This window comes from Carettochelys insculpta, chromosome 18, assembly GCF_033958435.1.
Source record: "Carettochelys insculpta isolate YL-2023 chromosome 18, ASM3395843v1, whole genome shotgun sequence".
In the NCBI taxonomy this organism is placed as follows: Eukaryota; Metazoa; Chordata; order Testudines; family Carettochelyidae; genus Carettochelys; species Carettochelys insculpta.
The window spans coordinates 12,399,167-12,422,428 of record NC_134154.1 but is presented as its reverse complement, the minus strand read 5'-3'; the positions used below and the strand labels follow the sequence as shown (position 1 = coordinate 12,422,428).

The 23,262-nt window shown below is 39.7% G+C and overlaps 1 protein-coding gene across 1 annotated transcript in view; it reads left to right on the top strand.

The window, feature by feature from the left end:
* Nucleotides 1-23,262, top strand: part of TXNRD2 (thioredoxin reductase 2) — a 55,712-nt gene that overhangs the window by 32,149 nt on the left and 301 nt on the right. Inside the window, exons 12-16 of the mRNA XM_075012907.1 lie at nt 9,875-10,011; nt 16,397-16,492; nt 16,723-16,815; nt 18,334-18,405; nt 20,648-20,745. Of these exons, the coding sequence (XP_074869008.1) occupies nt 9,875-10,011; nt 16,397-16,492; nt 16,723-16,815; nt 18,334-18,405; nt 20,648-20,745 (496 nt within the window). The remainder of the gene's footprint in view (nt 1-9,874; nt 10,012-16,396; nt 16,493-16,722; nt 16,816-18,333; nt 18,406-20,647; nt 20,746-23,262) is intronic.

Genomic DNA, 23,262 nt, shown 5'->3' with positions numbered 1-23,262 from the left:
AGTTCCTGTAGCACTCCCATGCTTGTGTGCAGTGTGGCTGTAAGCGTGTTGGTCCCAGGATATTAGAGAGGCAAGGTAGGTGAGCTAATATCTTTTTATCTTTGTTTTATTGACCTACTTCTATTAGTGAGAGCGACAAGTTTTCAAGACAGAGTTAGTCCAATAACAATATTACCTCACCCACCTTGTATGATGTCTATTATGTCATTTAGAAGGCTTCAACCCAAAAGCTTCGCATGCTGACAAGTGTTCCTTCTAACTTTTCTCATCCATGAGCAGAATAAATTTTATGTGTACCAATGCATGCACAGATATGCACCACCAGTAGAAACACATGCTGCCGACTGTGGGCGCTCTGATCAGCTGAGCAGCAACTGAATCTCTCTTGAGTAGTTTCCCAAGCACACAGCTTACAGAGTACACTAGTGCTGGCCTCAAATGGGACTATATTACATTGCTGAATAATTGAAAGTCCTTAATTCATCTAATCTTCTGTCTGAGTTGGCAGTTTTGTAATGCTCATCATCATAGTATCTGAACCTCCATCTGAAGACTGTTGTTTCAGAATAATTCCCACAAGTTCCGGAGACAATGGAATTCTACTGCAAAGACAGTCTTTTGAAATCTACTGTGATATTATGCAAATAACTTTTTAATGTTGATAGATCACCTTTTATTCCTGAAAGACTTCAACACACTTGAAACATGTGGGCCTGTTTCATCACTTCAATTTATACCTGTACCGCCTAAGTGTAAAATGCTGCCAAATCAAAAGGGTGATGAATTGTACCTACTGTGTACATGTATAAATGATGATTCAACATGCACAGCTCTAGAGAATCAGATCCTACATGTTGAGATTACTTCAACAGCCACTGCAATGCTCTATCCTGGAGGATGAACACTGCAGCTGTTTAGCAGCATAGAGCAACACTTCATAAACATTTATAACAGGAAGCGAAGAATAATGTATCTGTTTGAAATTGCAAGGGGAATTTAAGAAGGCAGAACTTATTACCCAAACTGGAATTTGCTTGCCTCATCAAGGATAGCACCCCAAGTTCTGTGAAAAGTGTTATATTTAATTACTACAGTTCTGGGTGGGAGCTGGTAATCGTGTAGATCAGCTGTGCTAGATGTGTTTCCAAAGATAAAAACACTTTTTAAAAAAGTTTATGGTTCCAGTTTAGGAAGCTAGATGGGGTGGTGGTTGGACCTCAGTTCGGAATGATAAAAAGATATTTTTGTATGCCTCTTTTCCTCTTTCCAAAAATAAGCCATCACGTGTTTATAAAAGCTTGATATTAAAAAACTCTCAATGAAGCATCTTTGTACCAATATTAAACCCAAGAATGGAACTCTGAGTACAAGAGTTGCTAGTCAATCTTTAACTCACTGTTGTACTGGTCTTGTGATAGTGATGTATTATTATGCTATGGCACATAGGTTCAAATGGGTAAGTTAAGGAACCTGGCAATTGTTTGTTTGCCTCCATTAGTCAGAGTCTTAATATTTGTGGTTTAATAGTTGTAGGTCAAATTCTGCCAATTTAAATTTCTCCTGTCAGTTCTGTTGGAGGAACTAATATTCACTTCCTGATCTCAAATACCTTTGTTCCTGTATTCTGTTAAAGTACTTCCCTGTTCCACCCCAGAAATGATTTCAGCATTAGAGCATTCCTTCTAATAGGCGAGGTCAACAAAGGACCCCATTGCGTGCAAGTTGATCATTGAGTGTCTGGCACTTGTGAGCTTGTCTGGAAGGTGCTCCGATAATAGGGTGATGTGTACCAGTATAAACCTTTAAGACTGGCTAGATAGGCTCAAAGGCTATGTCTACGCTAGCAGGTTGTGTTGGCAAAATGGCTGTTTTGTTGACAAACCCCACGGAGCCTCCACATTCCAAAGGTGTTCTGTTGACAGTAAATCAACAGAACACAGCAATTTTGTTGACAGCTGTACCCCACTCTCCACGATGAATAATACCTCTATCAACAGAAATCTGTCAACACAAAGCTGGTTTGGACGTTTCTGGTGGGGAAGGGGTAGGCCTCTGTCGATAGACAGGGCTTCTAGGACACCAGGCTGCCCGGTCTGCTATGCTTCTGGTTGGCCATTTTGCCGCTAGAGCGTCCGGGCAGTCTGACCATTCTCTGTCAACAGAGTGGATTGCTCTTGAGATCCGCTTGGCAGTTTGGCCGTGATCGGTTGACAGAAGTTTTGTCAGAAGATATCTTCAGACAAAAACTTCTGTCGACGAATTCCTATAATCTAGACATAGCCGAAGTGGATGAGAGAATACCAGGGAAAAGAGAGCCAATCAGCTTTAGTTTTAAAAGGCTGGGAGGAGATTGCATTTAAGTCCTCTTGGCCATTTAAAGTAAAGTTGTGATGCCAACCAGCAAGGCTGACCACCACCGCAAGGCCTGGGGCAAGGTGGGAGGGAGGCCCACCTCCATGCCCGTGGAAGGGGTGAAGTCAAGGGGAGAAGTAGCAGGACCTCGAGCAGTCAGCCCTCAACGCTGCTGGAATCATGGTGCTGGGCTCGCATGAATCCCCCTATTACATTAGCAGCTTGGGAAATGTTAGGGAGCAGGTTTTATTTATTGCCTTTGAATCTGTTAGAAAGTGCTATGCCAACATGCAAATTAAAGTGTATGTCTTTGAGTTCTGATCTATCGATAGACAAACCAACTTTATGGAATATACCAAAGTTATTTTCATAGGCAAAATAAGATAGTGTTCTGATAATAGTGCTGGCACACAATGAGAAGCACAGACGGAGCCACCAAGAGAGGTGGTCAGTTTATAGGTTCATCTCACGAAAAAGAGCATTGGTTCCCAGAAATATACAGTGGAACAAACTTTTTGAGTCTCTGTGCTTGCTGTTATGTTTGCACTTACACACCACTGTCATACAGGCATTGTGTATTTCAAATAAAATCAGTTTTGCTGTATAAATATTCTATGCCTTAAGCTTTTTGAAAACAAAAGGTATGAGATAGTCCTCCTTAGATGTGCTCAAGCACTATGTCTTATGACTCCGCACACCAGGTGATCTCTTTTCTTGTGTGTGTGTGACTGAAGATAGATAATTGTTTTTCAAAATTAAGAAAGGGTTAAGCCTGCCTGAATTGTTTTTATACCAGTCTTTTTCAAACCTTCCACCACCTCAGTTTGGATTAACCAAAACCAAACAGAAACAAACAAAAAAAAAAACAACAAAATTTGCTTTGCAGCTTTCCTTTGATACTTCCCATATGTGAAAGTAATGCCCTGATCTGCTCTGATATAACCCTACTAGGCTCCATCGCAAAAGGGAGTCTTGAGACTCCTCTTCAGGGAGTAGGCTAACCAATGGATTCTTAACCTTTGAACTGTTTAGTGGAAAATAATGTGTCTCTGTTAAGCTCAGAAAACCTTTACCATTAATGTGCTGTAGTTTGCTGTGAGCCTAGATATTTTGTTCTGAATTCCCATTATCTTTCATTTGTCTCACTCATTTTAAATTTTAAATATTCTGGTAGCATGTGATTTCAACCTTCTACTGCTGGAAATTCAAGTGGCACCTCCATTAAGGGCTAGCCAGTGATGGAGTCTTTCTAGGGTTTTCCCAAAGCCCTATTGCAGTGAGACGTATCAGTATTTTCCTTACAATGACATTTATTGCTATATTGTGTGAGAGGTAATTGGCTAGTGCTAGCTATGTTGTACGTTGTTTATTTCCTTTTTTTTCATGGATAAATATGAGAGATCTGAATTTTGTTGTGTGCTACTTTTATCATCATGTGGGTTCCTGCAATCTCTGCTTAGTGTTTTGTCAAAGTTAAGAAACATGAGAATGTAATTTACCCTCTGATCTGTGTATGCAAGTGGATTTTTGAACAGCTGAGATGTGAGTTGATGAGCATCGTCCTTTGCAATTTCCAGGATGGTAGAATCATGGAAATAAAGGACTTGAAGGGACCTCAAGAGGTCATCTAGGTCAGTCCCCTGTGCTGAGGCAGGACCAGATAAACTTAGACCATCCCTGGCTGGTGTTGGTCCAATCTGATCTTTGGGAGGGGAAAAAAAAAAAAAACTTCAGTGACAGGGATTCCACAACCTTACTTGGAGGATTATTTCAGAGTTAACTACCCTTATAATTAGAAAGTTTTTCCCAACGTTTAGCCTACATGTCTCTTGCTACTTATTAAGTCCATTGTATTTTGTTCTGCCTTCAGTGAACATGGAGAACACTGCCTTCTTTATAATAGCTCTTAAGATAGCTGAAGATTGTAATCAATTGTCTTCCTTCCTCTACCCCAGCATCTTTTCTTCAGATTAAACATGCAAAGTTCTTTTAACCTTTTTGCAGAGGTCAGGTTTTCTAAACTTTTTATCATTTTTACTTTGTTGTTCCTTTCCTCTGGTATCTCTCCACTTTGTCTACATCTTTCCTAAAGTGTGGCACCCAGAAAGGAATACAATATTTCAGCTGAAGCCTCTCCAGAGCCAACTAGAATTTGAAATTCTCCCTAGTGTTTTCACAAATGACACACTTATTACTACACCCCAAAATATTAACTTTTTCATAACAGCCCAATTTTGTTATCTCTCATTCAATTTGTGATCCACAATAACCACCAGACACTTTTCAGTAGTCCTACCACTTTCACAGGTATTTCCCTATTTTGTAGTTGCAAATCTAATTTTTCCTTCCAGGTGCAAACTACTTTACTTGTCTTTATTGAATGTCACATTGGTGATTTCAGATCAACTCTTGAATTCTGATCCTGTCCTCCAACGTGCTTGTAACCGCTCCTAGCAGGGAATAATCTGCAGATTTCTAAGTATACTGTTCTGCATTATATAAGTCAGTAATGTCATCTATAAATACCTGACTTGGATGTCAGTGTGAAAATGCTGTTTTGTGGAAAATGCTGCAAAGTAATTCCATGTCACTGTTCTAACTAATGCTACATTACCTTAAAAGTTCTTATAATTGAACAAAAAAGTCTGTTTTCCTTAGCATGGTGAAGACAGAAACTGGTGACCACCATTAAAAATGGTCAGTCAGAGCATTGCTTTATATGAGTACCACAGCCAGCCTTTATGAACTCACAAAGTTCTGGGTCATTGTCCCCTTAAATTGGTAGACATAGTAATCTGAAAGAGAATCTGCACTTTCAGTCTTGTAAAGTGTCTTGAATTTCAAATTTATGTAAACTACTCTCTAGGTCTGCTTGTTAGATTTCATTCCTAAGGATTACAGATTATCCTCCCAGTTATAAAGTTACCCAGAATTCCCATGTCCAAAGCCATAGATGCTTTGGTTTTTGTTGTTGGTTGTGGCAAGACAGTAGGTCACATTACTGCTCTATGTTTGTTGGCTCAAGAGCAAACTCCTTAACAGTTGCTGAGCTAGTTCCTGCACTGAACAACAAATACCATCTTCCCCAGATGGATGGGCATTTCCGTACCACAAGAAAAATTGGTTGGCATAGCAAAATAAGCAAGTGGCTAATTGTAGCTGTGACACATAGTCTGTGGCCTTTGCTGAGTCTCACAAGCAGTGCTCACAAGAACTTACAGGCTTCTAGGGGAGATTTTCTAAAGTGCTTTAGTGACTTCGAACCATGAGTGCTTTTCTCATGACAGTCTCCTAAATCATTTTGGTGGTTTTGAAAATTTTAACCACCATCAGTATTTTTTCCTCTTTTTTTTCCACCCCCCTTTCAAGCATGTTATTGCCATCTGGTTCTACTGGGGCATTAGTAGCTGATTTCTTGTAGGCATCGTAATAGAAGAAGGCTTTGGAGGCGGAAAAGGTAGTGACCTGAAAAATCAGTTCAGTAAGGGTAGTTCATACATTGAGGGACAGTGTGAAGAAAAATGCCAGTTGTGTATCAGGGGGTAGCCGTTTTAGTCTGGATCTGTAACAGCAACGAGGGGTCCTGTGGCACCTTGTAGACTAACAGAAAAGTTTTGAGCATGAGCTTTCGTGAGCAAAGACTCACTTCATCAGATGCTGGTCATGGAAATCTGCAGGGCCAGGTATAAATAAGCCAGGTGACCTCCAGATCAACTGCTGGTAGTAAGCCTCATCCTTCCTGACTGAGCTAACTTTGTTATCCCCAGCCTTGCTCTGGCTTATTTATACCTGGCCCTGCAGATTTCCAAGACCAGCATCTGAAGAAGTGAGTCTGTGCTAACGAAAGCTCATGCTCAAAACTTTTCTGTTAGTCTATAAGGTGCCATAGGACTCTTTGTTGCTGTTACAGTTGTGGGAAAGCAGACAAATGAGGGATTAAGACAAACCTCAAGGCATTGCTGGTTGAGTAGAGAGTTAATGCAATATGGGACAAGAGCAGATGAGCAGTGAGGGACATGGTTGTGAAGGAGCCATTAAACTTGATGTATGTACCAGAAAACTTAAATTGCTAGCCCTCACCAAAATCCTCTGATTGATCCTATGCATAGTGGTGTCTGATCATGGTAGACAGGATTCCTTTACTGCAAAAACGCATTGGTGGTTCGTCATGTGAAGCTGTCCAAGAAATATCCATGTAAGTGATATAAAATATGCCTTTTATCACCACTAGGAAATGAGCAGACTGTTGTAGGCTTATTGACAGACCTGTGTTTTTAGGGGTGGGAGATTCCTGTCTGTACCCATTACTGAGGCTTTTTCTGACTGTAGTTGGAGGGTCTGTTGACACGTGATGGTGCAATAGGTACCAACTCTGTAGCTACTTAAAAGGAAAAAAAAAGTGGGTGCTCTGCACCACCAGCTACCGCACGGATAAGTGCCTCTCACCACTGGTTGCCACACCTATTCACTCCTCCCTCTCCTTGTGGTCACTTTCCATCTGCCATGATCAGCTGTTCAGTGACCTGCAAGAGGCTCTGACAGGGGTGGGAGGATCAGAGGCCAGAAGAGATGGGGGAAGGATAGAGCAGGGTAGGCAGTGATGGAGACGTAAGTAAAGAACAGGAGCAGTGGGGAAGGCCTGGGGTGGAGGTACGTTCAAGCAAACACCCCCAGGAGCCAAGGAAGCTGGTGCCTACATAGATGGTAGCTGTGAACAGTACTGCATGAATCTGGTTATGTGTGAGCAAAGTTTGGTCAAAGAGCTGCTTATTGGGAGACCTCATGTATGCCCTGCTAGCAACATTTATTGTATGACTGATCTGGTGTTGGTCCTGGAAGGGAACATATGGTTGACTTGCTGTTTTCATTAGCTCAGTTGACTGACAGGTTCCTTCAGGAAGCCCACCCTGCCGAGGCTTACCTAAAACATTATTTTGTGTGTGGACAGCAAGGGAGTAGGGCCAGGGATATAATCTGTTTTTCACTGAGACATGGTTCCCTTATTTGTCTGAGGTGATATTGTCATGTTCATTCATAATTATTGAAGGGCTGGGTGGGGTCATGGTGGACAAGAGTCAACCATTATTTAAAAGAGGAACAGGATTCTGTATGCTTTTCCTAGCGGCATGACATAATATGTTGCAGATCTGATTTTGTTTGCGTGTTTGTTTGTTTTTTAAATCTATAGTCAGTCCTGTGTCCTTTCTGCATGCATAGACTTGTTGTTCTTCAGAGCTCAAGGCAGAGGCCATCTTCAGTGTTTGGAACTGTGATTAAAAGCATGTGTGTTGACTTGTGAGAGAGGCCATTTCTCTGCTTCGATTGGTGGAGTTTGGAGAATGCTTAGGTTTTCTCTTCCTGGGAAGAAGCTGTAAACTGACACATTCCCAAAACTGTACTTTAAAAAAAGCTGAAACAACCTCAAGTACTTGAGTAATTTATCAGAACTAAATAGCCCTGATACCTGACATTAGAAAGACATGTTAATAACTGCTGTACTATTGCACCTACATGAATGTGGGAAAAAGTTAGGGCTTCCTACATTTGTGATTAGATTTAATCAAGCTACTTGACTGTATGTGAGAGAATTTGTGAGCTGAAGGTTCATACAGTTGATCTGAAGTAAGAATATTAAATGTAATTCTAGTGTGCGAATTTGAGCCACTGGGGCTCGGAGCGAATAAAAATTCAACTGAGGTTGAATATTTTATTACTGCTTTCATAACTGCTCTTGGCTAGTGTGGATGGGAATAGAAGGGAGTTTCAGAATGATCAGCAAAGCGTACTTAATGTAATTCTTTAGTGATTTGATACAAATCTATATACAGGTTAAGATAGATCGGAATTGAAAGGCTAAGTGTTATATAGCAGATTTGATAAGCTGTGTTTTTTGTCACAGTACCTCAAAGTAATTTGATTGATGAAGTGAGGGGATGCATTTTTTTTGGTTTTTGTTTTGTGTTGTTTTTCTTTTTTTTTTTTTTAATGTCTCCTGTTGCGTGCTAAGCTTTCTCTTGACTTGGGCTGGGCAGGAAAAAGGGGAAACTAGAAATCCCCATTAGCTGTCCATTTGCAGAATATCCAGGCTTTACTCTCAGTACACAAAGAAATACAACGGTAGGAAGTTGTTTCACATCCGAGCCAAGATAAGGTCCTGGAGGTTTATTATTTTTGTTGCCTGATAGTATCAGGACTGTGGAGCAAGGGGCAGAGAAGGAACAGCAGATCAACATCCCGTGGGGACAACAGAAGGGAAGACAGACAGATAGCCAAGTGCCGACAGCTTCAGTCAGTACTCCCAGAGGAAGTGTTGGTTTCACCAGATGAAATTAATACACAGAAGTCCTTACTGAGGCGTTCAGATGTGACATTGTTTGTGGGGGTTGGTGATATGGCAGATGTGTAAAGCAGTGAATCATATGTTTACATATAATTAGCTCTGCATTGACATGCCAGGTTTTCCTTTTGTTTAATAATTTCCTACATTAACATCAAAGACCTTGTATTTTTATAATGCAAACACATTTCCCTTTTTGTTTTGCTTTGCCATACATAGCTCTGTGTTAACATCAAACACAAAACCCTGGGTCCCACGCAAAGAGCATATGCTTCTGTTCCCCTCCTTTAGCCTCCAAAAATGAATATAACTTCAATAGGAAAAGGAAATTTTTCCTTATTTGGATTTCTTTTGCTAATTTATCCTATGCTATCATATTTACCTTTGCAAACTCTGCTGATTCTGTTTCTTACCTTCAAAATAATTTAATATTTGTATTCCAGTTTAGCTTAAAAACACCATCAAGGGCCTGTAGAGCTAGGCATTGTACAGACTCCTTTTGATTGACAAGTAGAGTACTTGTTTGCATTTTTTTGCCATTTAGATTCCAAGCCACATACATTTTATAACTTAGAAAAGCAGTCTGTACTCAAATTTGTACCCGACTTTATGAAAACTTTATGAAAGGAAGATGTTATGAAACCTAGGTCCAATAGAAACATTGCCCCAAATTTTAAAAACATAGTTTTAAAATACACAAATACTCCCATATAATATGAGAGACTTGAACATGACATCACTGTAATCTTGAAAGTGAAGTTGACTTCATTGATTTTCTTCATTATCCAAGCTGAAAGAAGTGAAAGGGTGATCCAGAAGAGCAGGGGAGTAGGGTAGTTAGAGGTCATTTTACTGTATATGAATGCAAAATTTTCAGAGATGACACGCAAAACATATGTTAATACGTAACAGTAAATCCTCTGGCTTCTTCATGTAATTCTAATAATTTTGTTATGGGACAACTTTCTTGAAAATGATCTAAATAAGGGTACTTGTATTTTCCTTTCATGAAGAGAAATTCATGTAAATAATATCCACTATTAGACACAGTTTAATTATTTTCCTTCTTGTTAGGTTCTTGAAGAGCACCAAATTCTTGGAAACCTTTCACAGCGAATGATAGCTATTTTAGATAAAAGCTGATGGATAAATATTTCTAGTTTAAGTTTTCTCATTTCCTTAAAGGCCGAGCACCTGACACTAAGACTCTGAATTTGGAGACAGTTGGGGTGAAAATTAACTCTGAAACTGGAAAGATCATTGTTGATGCCAGTGAAGCTACTTCTGTTCCTCACATTTATGCAATTGGAGACATAACAGAGGTATGTCTACATAAACTATTTTACAACTAATAGATGTCATCGTATTCTAGCGCATATTGGTCTTTTTCACTTCATACAATGTTATGCCAGCTACCTGTGCCAGTAATTTCCCTGACCAAAATCTTGTGAAGTATCTTGGTCTTAGACGATTGCTGATGATTTTCAGGAAGTGCTTTACCAGGCAGAAGATAATATCTGTAATGTTGTGTCATCCCTTCAAATATTTTTCTTTGTACAATCCATGAATGTTGAGTTAAAATACACATAACTGCTCGTGCTGAATGAATAATTCTCAATATGTGTGTGGAGTGTGAAAAAGTCAATGAATATTGAGTTTTTAAGAGTTTTATTGGTTAATTTTGATTTGGTCACATGACACTTTCTACTCCCAAATATGGAATTCTTCTGGCACAGGAAGTGGCATCTGTGAATTTTAAAATTTGATTGCCCCATATATTTGTGCATGTGAGTTCTGCTGTTCACTCTCTGAACTTCCATGCCAAATAAAATTCAATTGCTCAGAAGTTGATGGCCAGAGAACATAAAAGGGACATGAGTATTCTTGAAGCTCATTCAGTAATTAGTAAAACAAAATGAGCAAAACAGATAGTCACAGATTCTTGCAGCATTAACCAATTCTAGTAGCAATGTACCAAATGTGCTCTGACAACAGTATCTTGCACCTGTCAGAGTGTACTTTGAGTCACAAGGCCAGATGTTTTCAGTCATTTAAAAACTCAAAAGTATCCAGGATAAACCGAGTTATCTTCATAAAATATGTAATTATGTATGTCTGCATTGTAAGCCTTACAGTGATAGCAATAAATCAGATTGCTTGATACGCAAAGCACAACTTAAAAGTATTTGAGATACACAATATGTGTAATCTATGGGCCTGATCTTGCAAGATACAGCTTTCCTCCAGCTACCACTGCAGTTAGTGGCTCTTGAATGCGTTGGGTTTGTTCCTTGTACACTTGGGATCTTTTCTTTCAAAAAGTTTTGAATGCTGTGATGACATTGCAATATCCTTAAATGGTTTGTGACTGCCACATTCAAACAATACAGTTGTCCCAGCTCTTCCAAGAGGTATGGTTACATAATATGCCAAGGATAGTCCAGTACATTCCTAACGAGGTCTCTGGAACCAGACACACATCTCATAAATCTACCTCTCCACCTTTTGACCCTTTCTCCTTCATCTAGGCTCACATCTCTTCTTGTTTGTCTCTCTCTGTTACTTCTTTTTAAACTGTCAAAATTGAGACACTCCTTTCCTCTTAAACCCTTTCCCCTCCCCCTTTCTCTGTCGTTGACAACTTCATTATCCTTCCCCACCAGTCAGGCTCACAACTTTAGGGGTTATCTTTGATTTCTCACATCCAGACTCTTACCATATCTTATCAGTTCTCCCTCTGTTACATTTCTAGAAGTTCACCATTCCCCTCCGTACCTCAGTCAAATCCCTGGATCTTGCCATAGTTTTCCCCTGACCTCCTGATTTTCCCCTCCAAATGTATTCTGAATTGGAATTTTTTGGTTGTCTTCCTCTGACCATCACAGATGACCACAGCTGCAGCTGGGACACTGAATAGGGTGTGCTTATACTCTGAGTTGTCAGTGAAAGTTCTTTCTCTCAGCTGGCTGGTTCTTGCTCAGATGCTTAGGATATGGATTGCGTGAGGAGATTGCCGTCCTCTGCTGTGTGGTGCGCTAGTTGTTTGCCAGAGTTGTCTGGGCGTACCTCATTTAGTCAATTTCCTGCCATTGGTCCCTCCTATTTGCTGACTGGCACATAATAGTTTAATCTCTTGAGTGTTGTGTAATATTTTGGTGTACTTCTAGTTGTTGAGTATTGTGTGGGTGGCTGGTTGGTAGTGATAATCTGTGATATGCAGGAGGTCTGACTAGATGATTGGGTGATCTCTTCTGGCCTTAACTTTGTGGCTCTAACCTTTCTTCTCTTGAATTTCTCCAGTTCAGACACTAGAGGCCATGTGGTTAGAGCACTGGACTGGAATTCAGGAGACTGCAATTCAGAATTCACAGTTCTGCTGATGTGTCATATGACCCTGGGCAAATCACATTGTCTCTCTGTGTCTCGCTCCTCATCCTCAAAAATGTTAGCACTTAGAAAGCTCGATGCATGTTCTACTGAGACTCATGTTTTCTTTGTGTTTGATTTTTTTTTTTTTTTTTTTTTTTTAATGCTTGTCTCTTCTTTTCCTGTTCTGGTGCCATTTGCCTCCTTTATGTTGTAAACTCTTCAGTGTAGGGACTTTGGAATCACAATGAAAGTCTCATTTTTACACTGTGGGACAAGCACCACAGGAACTGAATCAGTGAAGTCCAGATATACTCAGTTAAGCTCATATTTATGTATCTCTTTCTATACTGTTTCAGTGCCTTCATTTAAGTAGGTCCCTATAAACCAAGACATAATAGGGTATACTGTTCAGAGTCATAAAATTTAAAGCCATAAGGGACCATTATGATCATCTAGTCTGACTTTCGTAACATAGGCCAGAGAATTTCTTCCAGTGTTGAAGAGGTTGAATTAAGTGATACAATCATGTTACATAAATGCCAAATAGTTTGTATAAAGCATTCATTTACTTTTTAAAAACTAGCAAGGCTGTTGGTTCCACGAGCTGTCAGTGAAATGAAACTCCCAACTTAGTTGTATTTTTCTAGCAGATCAGATATCAGGTTTGAAATCACCATGCACTCTAAAATCATTGGTTTGCATCACAGCAAGGTAATCTTGGGTCTTCCACATATACTAATTGAGACATGTGTTTTTTGAGTATGCATATGCTTTGGATAAGACCTTTACAAAGAAGAAAAAATGCCCTGCCAACATTGTCCTTGCTATATGTGAACATCAGTGATACCCCATTCTACCCATAAAAGTAGGGTTTACCACATGGTCCTTGGCCAGCATTGTCCCTCCCTCTGATTTTATATAGGGTCTTGCACACTGGTTTTCCACTTGTATGCTCCCCTTACATGTAATTGGCAGCATTTTAGTGTCACTGGAAGTGTATAGTTTATGATCTTCATTAAAGTCCTTTGAGATGAAGATTGTATTTGAAAGCTGTTATCCCTCATGTTGCATAGACGCTAACTTGCTACTAAGTGCGAAGACTTCAGTGGGGAGGTTTACCCACAAATGTGGTTCCATCCACCTAATCAGAATGAGTATTGTTACTTTTAAGAGACATACCTGGCTGTTATAAATGTAGAATTGTGTGTGCGTGGTTGTGCTCTTGTTTGGAAGATAAGATCGTAAATTCATGTGAACTATTCACTTGTAAACTTCCCAGGGGAGAATCCAATGCTATTGAAAAGGTGTCAGAATCTTTTAATAGTGGTTTCCCTTTTTTTTTTTTTTTAATATTAACTCTTTTGTTTCTTCATTATCAACAATCATGAGAGGGGTTGTCTCGGCAGATTTTATGTCTGACCAGGCAAATATATGTGACAGTTTTGCAAGTCTGGTATAAATTTTATGTTTGTTAATATCCTTCTATAAGAATAATATTGTAAAGAAAAGCATGCTGCAAAGAAGTGTTTTTATAATAATGCCTAATGTACGTAGGAGCCACTGTAAACCCACATTTCTCATACGGCTAAATGCAGTGCCTTGCATAGTGACAAGTATCAGAGAGGTAGCCGTGTTAGTCTGTATCTTCAAAACCAACAAGAAGTCCTGTGGCATCTTATAGACTAACAGATATTTTGGAGCATAAGGTTTCCTGGGCAAATACCCGCTTCGTCAGATGCATGACTAAGTGGGTCTTTGCCCAGGAAAGCATATGCTCCAAAATATCTGTTGTTCTGTAAGATGCCACAGGACTTCTTGTTGGTTTTGAAGATACACACTAACACGGCTGCTTCTCTAATACTTTCTCATAAGGTGTTGTAGCAACTATAAGAGTATGGAAGATACAGCATGTTGCTTTGATAAGGCATTCTGAATAGAAATAGACCTAAAAATGAGTCATGTTAGAACAAGTATACAGCACTTCAAAGGTTTTTAATTCTCCTAGGAGGCCTTAATGTGTAATATGTTGAAAGGATTCTTATGAGCAATTCAGATTCATGATAATCACCTGCGTAGTTGTACACATGGCTGTATGGCTGTAAAGTGAGTGTTAACTTCAAATATTTATCAGGAAACATCTTAAAGCTGTTGTTTTATGAGAAACTGTGCTTTATCTGCATGGATGTTTTAGTAATTAGTTGGGTTTTGTGGAATGCATGGCAGCGCTTTCACAATTTTATCTGTCGTTCCAATCTTCTATTCATTTCTGGAATGCCAAAACAACATCTGTATTTCCTGCTACAGTAATGATTGGCAGACATTTTTCAGGCAAATGTGTGTAAGGAGAAACAAATGGCAAACTTCATCTGGTAAATGACATTTACAGATCTTGGAAGTGAAAATGCTCTGTTTGAAAAGCCATTACTTGATGGACTTAGGAAAAAAAGCGTGGGTTTGCAGTTGCGTAATTTGTCATGGTTTGTGAAGAAAAATGGGCTAGTCTTCATTAACGTTTAAAGTGTGTGCAACAGGTACAAATACATGCTTATAATACTAAATTGTTTGGACTTAACGTTTGATATGCAGGTCTGTAACTCCATCACTGCTCAGTGAGTATTAACACAGAGAATCCAAGTTTGAAGAAGGTAGAGGAGATGATAAAAGTCAAGGAGAACTATAAGAAAATGTGTGGTTCAACTGATATGCCCTTGTGCACCGAAGTGATTCACAGCTACTAATATATAGAGTAAACCCTTGAGATATTGTGCAATCAAGTTGTGCATGTCTTGGGTTAATGTGACTGCCACCCCTGACAGAAGTGGGAAACCACTCCTATCAGGGGCAGCAGCCACGAGTCAGGCTAAAACCACTCTGATCGGGGCAGCAGCTGAGAGTCAGGCTGCAGTCCCTTACAAGAGTGGTTTTAACCTGCTCCTTTCGGGGATGGCAGCCTGACTCGTGGCTGCTGCCCAGACAGGAAATCCTGTGAGTCAGGCTACTGCCCCTGACAGGAGGAGTTTCCTGGGAACCAGGCAGCAGCCTGGTTCCCGGCTCCCTTCCACTTGCAAAGCCAGGAAACTGAGCAGGGCAGTAGCCCTGGTTGGCTTCCTGGCTCCAAGGAGTGGAGTGAAGGGAAGCCAGGAGCCAGGCTGCCCCTGGTTCCCAGCTCCCCTCCACTGGCTGGAGCCAGGAAACTGACTAAGACTGCTGCCCTGCTCAGTTTCCCTTCTCTGCAAGTGGTCAGTTTCCTAGGGTGCTGGTCAGTTTCTCAGGGTGCCACAAGCCTAGATGGTTGCCTGCTGTGCTGGTCAGTTTCCAGGCTCCTGCAAGCCCAGGGGAGCGCGGGACCATGCTGTAGCCTGTTTCCTGTCTCCCCTTGACTTGCATGAAAATTCAAGTTACATGGGTGTTGCAGCAATGTAACTGCCTGCATAACTCAAGGGTTTGCTGTAAAGGGGAACTTACATACCTCTAGAAATCTTATGGATAAGCTGGGAGGAGGGAATTAATCAGTATTGTTAACTATTCCAAGTGTTTTACAGTAGTAATTGAAAGTTTGAAAAGCCTGAGCGAGCAGAGTTGGGTTGTTTCTGATATTTGATGAATCCCGTTTTGAAGGTGGAGGTCAGTTGGGAATGCAGTTAAACTGCAAAAGTATTAGGGCAGCCACATAATGGCTTTGTGTGAATCTGAGAAGTATGACTTCTAGGTGGGAGCTAAATCCACCAAAATGTCAGGGGCCTTTATAAAACATGAGAGTTATCTCAAAAAAAAAAAAAATCAATCCAACTAATGCCTCTTCACTTCCCCACATTTCTCCCCTTAGTTTCTTTGTCACTTCCCTGCATCAGGCAGACATCCCTGTCCCTTTCCCAGCATGGATTCCTTGACCTTGGGTGGACTCTTGGGCAGAGTTTCCTCTAACTTTTTCTATCCATAAACAGAATAAATTTTGTTATATGCATCAAGGCATGTGCAGATGTGCACCACCATAGAAACACATGTTGCCAGCTGTGGGCGCTTTGTTAATCAGTTGGATGGCACCTGAATCTCTCCTGGGCAGCTGCCCAAGTGCTCAGCTTATGGAGAACATTGACTACTCTTGGGACTTATCCTGACTAGAACATAAAGGTGTGGTGTTAGGACTCATTAGCTCTCATGTTCTAACTCAACCTCTGATCCTAGATGGGACAAATCCTTGGGTATTCACTACTATGCTTTGACTTCTGACTGCTTGGTTGGGATCCCAAACTCTTGTGTCTCTCCGGCTGCCATCACTGGGGAAAGTCATGACTTCCAGTTGAAGCAAACTTTTTTTTTTTTTTAATCCCTTCTCAGGGGCGCCCTGAACTGACGCCTGTGGCAATAGCTGCAGGAAAGCTGCTGGCTCAGCGTCTGTTTGGCCAGTCTTCGGAACTGATGGATTATGACAATGTGAGTTTTAAAGTATTATTTGTAATGGCTAAAAAACAAACCCTGACATCCTACTAAATAAATGAAGAATCACTTTTGGTAATTCAGGACCTGCTTTTCAGAATGGTTGCAATGAAACTAGGACTCTTCTCCCTATCAAATTGCCTCTTTTGTAGCTGCTAAATGTCTAGTGAGTTTCTTCATCATGTGGTTCAACAAGTAACATTTGCAGTTATTTTATGATGCATCAGGTACCCACCACAGTTTTCACTCCTCTGGAATACGGTTGTGTAGGACTGTCAGAAGAAAAGGCGGTGGAACGATATGGACTGGATAATGTAGAGGTATGGAAGTTTTAATTGTGTACGTAGAACTTAGTTTCATTATGGAGAGGTGGAAACTTTTCACTGTGGAAACTATGATAATGTGTAAAAGTGATTTTTTTTTAGACACTCATTAGTCTTGATCCCCAAGTTACTGCTCCATAATGTTATGAAGATTGAATGGAACTGCTCCAGAGAAGCCAAGCACCTCAGTTTCAAAAGCAGGTTGTACAATGTGTCTGGAGAAACCTAGTTCCTATTTTAATGGGTTATACCATATAGGCATCATTAAATGAAGTTGCTATATCCCATTTGAGTCTTCAAAATTAGCTGCCTACCTGCCTTAATCACCAAAAGATTTCTGATGTCCCATAGAACTTTCAGGTAAACAAGAATATACTATAGTTCCATTGATTTGACTGAAAATACACTGGTCTGGCATACTTATGCACTGCAGTCTGATGACTAAAATTGCATCAGGAATACATTCACATCCAAGCAGGTCATGGTGAGTGGCATGTGAGTTGTACTAGACCATTGCTGATGAAGAAGTGCATTATTTCTATTCAACTGCTGCACTGTGATGACAAATCAAGATTCCAGTTAGACGCTTTGCAAACAAAATGTTGGGGTACCTTTCTTCAGTGTTCATCTAAGTTTCATCTAAAGTTCATCTAAGTTTAACTTTAGTTGTGGAAGTGGAAACTGCAATAATTGGCAACTCTACCTCGTGCAGTTACTAATACTTTCCTTGTTACACTGATGTTAAGTTTATAATTTTGAAATAAGCATTAGGCTTTAGTGCTTTTATTGCTTCAGTTACACTGCATTACTTTCTAGGTCTTACCAGTATATGGAGGAACATAAATGGCAACAAAGCAATTTGGTTTTTTTTCCAAGCAGTAAGTTTTTTGCGTACAGCATTTAGCTTTACCCATGGCTATAGGTGGACTTGATTATACTGATATCTACATGCAAACAAGAAAGAAAATGATTGATTGGTTTAAACTGGTACCACAAGCAAAACTAACAGCTAAAAAATAACAAAAATGGTTACTGGGCAATCAGAAAAAAATACTTTTTCAACTTCCTCTGCAGTACATGATTACAGATATGGAAAGCTTACACTTTTTCATATACTTAAAAACTTTGGCATTCCCTAAGCTTTTGGTTGAAAGAAGTCTGAAGCTAATTAAGCTCAGATTACTCTGAATTCAGTACACTTTAGAAATGAGTAATCTTTTTTTATCCAGTATAAATATCTGAGCTTTGTGTAAGAAAGATGTTTTCTATGTGTGTGCTTGCTTTCCTTGTGCACTTTATATCACAGTAATTGTATATCGTTTAATCTTTAAAAAAGAAATCTAGTCCACTAATTAATGCTGTTATAAGCTTATCTTGGTCTATTTTTCTGTTAATACAGCACTATCTTATAGTACCAATTTTGTACAATAATAATAGTCATGATAGCATATCAAATGGTAATTGTAGATTTATATATTCTATAAAGAAATCTTAATATTAATTTTTCCCAATCAGGTATACCATGCATATTATAAACCTTTGGAATTTACAGTGGCTGAAAGAGATGCAGCTCAGTGTTACATAAAAGTAAGTGTTCAGAATGTATATCTTTCATTAAAACAAGAGATATGGTCTATATTTTGCCTTCTGAACAAAGCATTCATCAGATTGCAAAAATAATACTTTCTAAACATTTATGAGCTTTTTTTTCCCAATCAGCTGCCTTTTTTCCTCTACTCATAGTCTCTCACTTTTGATATTCCTCACAGAACACTTTATATCTTCAAATCACTCAGTGATTGTTACTGAATTAGCAGTTTTCACTGCTGACACTCTGCTGATAGAGAGGTCCACAGACAAAACTTTCAGTTCATAGTGAATTTTTGAATATTTATTCACTTCAAGATATTACACTGTCTTCTTTTTTAAAACAAGGGAGGCAATGCTTAATTAGCTAAATGTAATCTGTGACTTGTCACCCTATTTGTCCTTCTGAAACAAGCCACAAAGACCTCCCTCTTTTAGACCAGAGCTTCAGGCCTGGAGCATGTCTCATTTTGGGTTATAATTCATTTGCAGGCACACATCACTGTATAGCAAAGAAGCTTGATGATGGTAAGGTTTGCAGGCACACATCACTGTATAGCAAAGAAGCTTAGCTGGGATGAAGCATAATGTCCGAGGACTAACTTTTGCCTTTGCAGTGGGATGAACATATTGACCTAACAGATCAATTTTGAAGTACTGTGTTTCTAACATTCTGTGCCTCGAATACGCCAGACACTGATAGTTGAAGGGATTTCACTCTTTGGATTTTATCAAATGCACCATGCAAAAACAGCTGGGTTGCTGTTTTCTGTTTCCTACCCAGCATAAGCACCTAAGTGGTGTTACTTCTTCATAACCATTACCTTTAGATAGTGGTAATGTAGTGCAGTATTTGAGAACCAGAGGGAAGTTATGTATCTGCTAAAAGTCACTGTGCAGATAATGCTTATTAAACTCTCTCACAAAACAAGGGAATAAACATTAAACTTGCAGCTGATTTTGAACTTCTGTGTAGGGTTTGTTTGCTTTTAATTACAATCTTTTCAGTATTAAGAAATGTCTTATAAGGAGCACTGCTGTGAAACAGCAGTCATGAATGAATCCACCGTCTGTCTGCAGCCTTTAACAGTCCAGCCTGCTGTGCATAGCAGAACCTTTTGGAGCAGGGGCAGTTCAGTGCCTGAATGAGATGCTCAGCTATGTAAAATAAACTCTTTCATATCCAGCAGCCGCAGGTCTGGGAGATTGCTGGATATTCAGACATTCTGGATAACAGAGAGGCATACCTAACAATGCATTACACTAAAGAAAAACAAGATTAGGTATTAAGTAACAAACAAAAATGTATGCAGAGCACTTTATTTACCAACAACATTAGCACTGTACCCTGTAAACTTATACTGTATTTGCTGAATTATTTGTATTTGCTTTCACTATACTGTATTTATGGAGAAGGTAACTAAAATTTACTTATGGTTAAAATGTCAGTTATTTGAGAGTTCTGGATGGTAGAATGCTGGATATGAAAGAGTTTACTGTAGGGTGATTCGCACTGTTCTTAGCGTGAAAGTGCTAACATGCTGTCCTGTATAACCTACTTTCCAATATTGTTTTGGAACAGAGGTGAGCACTCGGTGAGTCAGGCTTCCATGGTCTTTACTTGTCCACAGCAGAGTCTGCACCCTTGTCTCCTTTCTGGGCTCAACTGACTTTGTATTTTAAAAAAGTCATGTTGCAATAGGGTAAAAATGTACTCTAGGGTAAATGCATGGGCTGCTGTAAATGTTCTTTGACTAAATTGTAGTGGCACAGGAAGATCTGTGGTCAATGGTAAGCATCTTTGGAAGTCCAGCTAATCGGCTGCCAAGAATTCCCACGTGACCAGACCATATTGCAGAGATGTACTAACTTGGCCAGTCTGGGTCAAAATGATGTTAAGGTAGAATGGGTATTGGACCTCGAAGGACACTTGAGAGGATGTCAAACAAATGGCGAACCACAAAACATGTCACTTGCTTGATTTAAATCACTGCTGACTAATGGCTCAGTAAAGTCTGCAGGATGTGCCACAGAGAAGCCTGAAGTGTTGAGAATGTAGATTAAAGCCTCAGTTCAGCAAATCATTTAAGCCCAAATCCCAATGAAATCAGTGCTTAAATGTTTTGCTCCAGCAGGGATAGGCAGTTGAACTGGTGCATTGCGGAAGACTAGTTCCATTTTGCCCAACTTCATGCCCTATCTTCAGACTTTCTAAGAGAAGTTCTCTATGTTTGGCATTCAGATGGTATGTTTGCGCGACAGAGAGCAGCGGATCCTTGGCCTTCATTTCATTGGCCCAAATGCAGGTGAAGTGATTCAGGGATTTGCACTTGGAATAAAGTAAGTACAAAAGAGTGTCTCAACTTCTAAAGCATGCTTTTTAAGCCTTTGTAAGATTTTAAAATATATTTGGTCAATGTTTGTCAACAGTGTAAAGAATCTGTTTTGTTTACTTTTAGTTAGTATTGCACATATTTTCAATAAAAGACTATAGTTCTTCGCTATGATATATGGATTTCTTTTAAAGAAGTAGGTGTAGTTAACAAACAACTGAGGCAAAGTATATGGCTGGCCAGACGTTGTTATACCAAAAAGTCCACTTGAACTTCCATCTATTAAGTTTGTTTTCCTCAAAGAATGACAGAGCAGCCTTTTCAAGCATACCACCCACAAGGCAGGAAATAGTTTTATAAACCTGCACAAGGCTTTTCTTTTTTTAAAAGAAGTTCACTTTGATGGGTTTTCCATTACACTTCTCCTTATACCAGCCAAGTTTCTTCCCTCCAGTTCTCTGCCTTTTAAATGTGTCACCTTCCAGAGCCTGATTCAGGTTGAGCCACCTTCTGACTTACATGGGACTAGAGAACTCCTTCCTTGCCTGAAGCCCTATTTGAGCTTTTGTGTGTCAGGGCATAAGCCAGTTGCTAAGCATGAAGGTGAGGAGGAAGCTTCTCCTATGCTGGGGAGTTATTCTGTAATTTCCCATTACATGGAAGTTTTATATGATATGAAGTATTTGGTATCAGCCATTGAGACAGGCAAGATACTGGATTATAGGCGACCCATTGGTCTGGTGTAGTATGAGAATTTGTTTTTATTGATTATTGAGGCACTTTATCTTTTTGAGTTGAGTCACTGCCTTCCTTTCACTCCCAGGTTGAGCAATAATCCTGGGTTCATAGGTTTAAGTGCAGAACGTCTCCACCACGTCCCAAAGGTGCCCTAACGATTTTTTCCTTCCTCCCTTTGTCGCCAACTTCTATGTTCAGAAATGTTTATTATAATGATTCAATTTGTAGTTCTTACTACAAATAGATCATACTGTTTTATAGAGAAGGCAAACTCTTCCCTGAGAAATTTTTTCCTAAAGATAATGTCAGCTAATTGTCCTAAATGACATGGCCATATTTTATGGCATTTTGGGCTTCTACTTCTGAGTGACTAGCGTAAATCAAAAGCAGAAGTGTTTAAGGCTGTAGGACCACAAGTATCATGTGAGGAATCTCTTGGAAATCAGTAACTGCCGTATACCCCAAGTATGCATGTTCCCAACATGTTTGTAGTTCATCAGTTGCCAGCGGTAGAAATTTTAGTATTGCATTTTGTAGAATGTCATCATTTTGAAGTCTTATCCAAAATAACCATTGAAAAGGAAGTATATGAAACTGGAGCACTTTTTTGCCTTGCCTCTAGCCATGGGAAAAGGTTTTCGGAAGGTTAAATATTGGTGTTAGTATATTTTATAAGTCTTGGGTTTCTAAGACTCAATACATTCCTAATAAGTATGAACTGCCATTTCACTTTGTCAAATATTCACTCTTATGTTAACCCCCACTCCTTCAAAGGATGTCCCCTGCCAAAATAATCTGTGCTCTGGTGATATTTGTGGTCTATGCTGATTCTTATCTTGCAGGGATTCTCCGATACATACAGGATACTAGTAAAGATTTTCTCCTCTTTTCTCACCTAGCTAATTTTTTCCAGTCTAAAATAATTCTTAAGTTTAGACCTTTGATCATGTTGCAGCATTCTCATAAAATGACCTGATAGGAATAGTGGCAGATTTTGGCTATGATAACACTGTAGCTGGGAGTGTACCTCAGAGCCGGAAAGACAGACTGGCACTAATTTTGCTCAAGCTATCATGCTAAAAATAGCAGCATGAACATAGCAGCTCAAGTTAACCATGCAGGTCCAAGCCCATCCAGCCCCCTTTGTCTGAACTCAACTGGCAAGCCTGAGCCACTGCCTGTTCTACAGTATTCACCCAGCTCTTTTAGTGTAATAGCTGGCACAGAACTAAAGTGTGTCTGCATACCCACGCTGAGAGGTACAGTCCTACCTGCAGTGTAGACGAACCCTTAATGGTCTAAGTCTCAAGAAACTAAGCAAGTAGGATTGGCAAATGCAAAGTGGTAATCATGGATACACTCCATGTACCTTTTGGAGAAGTTTTCTTTTGTTTGCATTATTGGAAATTGCAGATGTAAGCACCATATATCCCCTGATATCCTGAGTGAGCAATCTAGTGTTCCACTGATTTTTGCCTAGAATCCAAACTGATTTTTTTCTCCATGTCTACCAGTAGCAAAACTTGATGGCCCTGTGCAAACATTTCAGTACCTGAATGGATGGCCTTGTGGTTAAGAAACTGGACTGTGACTTATCTGGGCTTAGTTCCTTGCTTTACCCCATTCACTATTTGGCCTTGGGCACATGAGTTAATCTGTCTGCAGTTTAAATCTGCATCTATAAAAATGAGAATAGTAATCCCTGCCTATCTCACAGTGTTGTGAAGGTAAATCCTTGAATGGTTACCTTGTAAGTACCTTCATAGACTCTGATTTGTGTTGACAA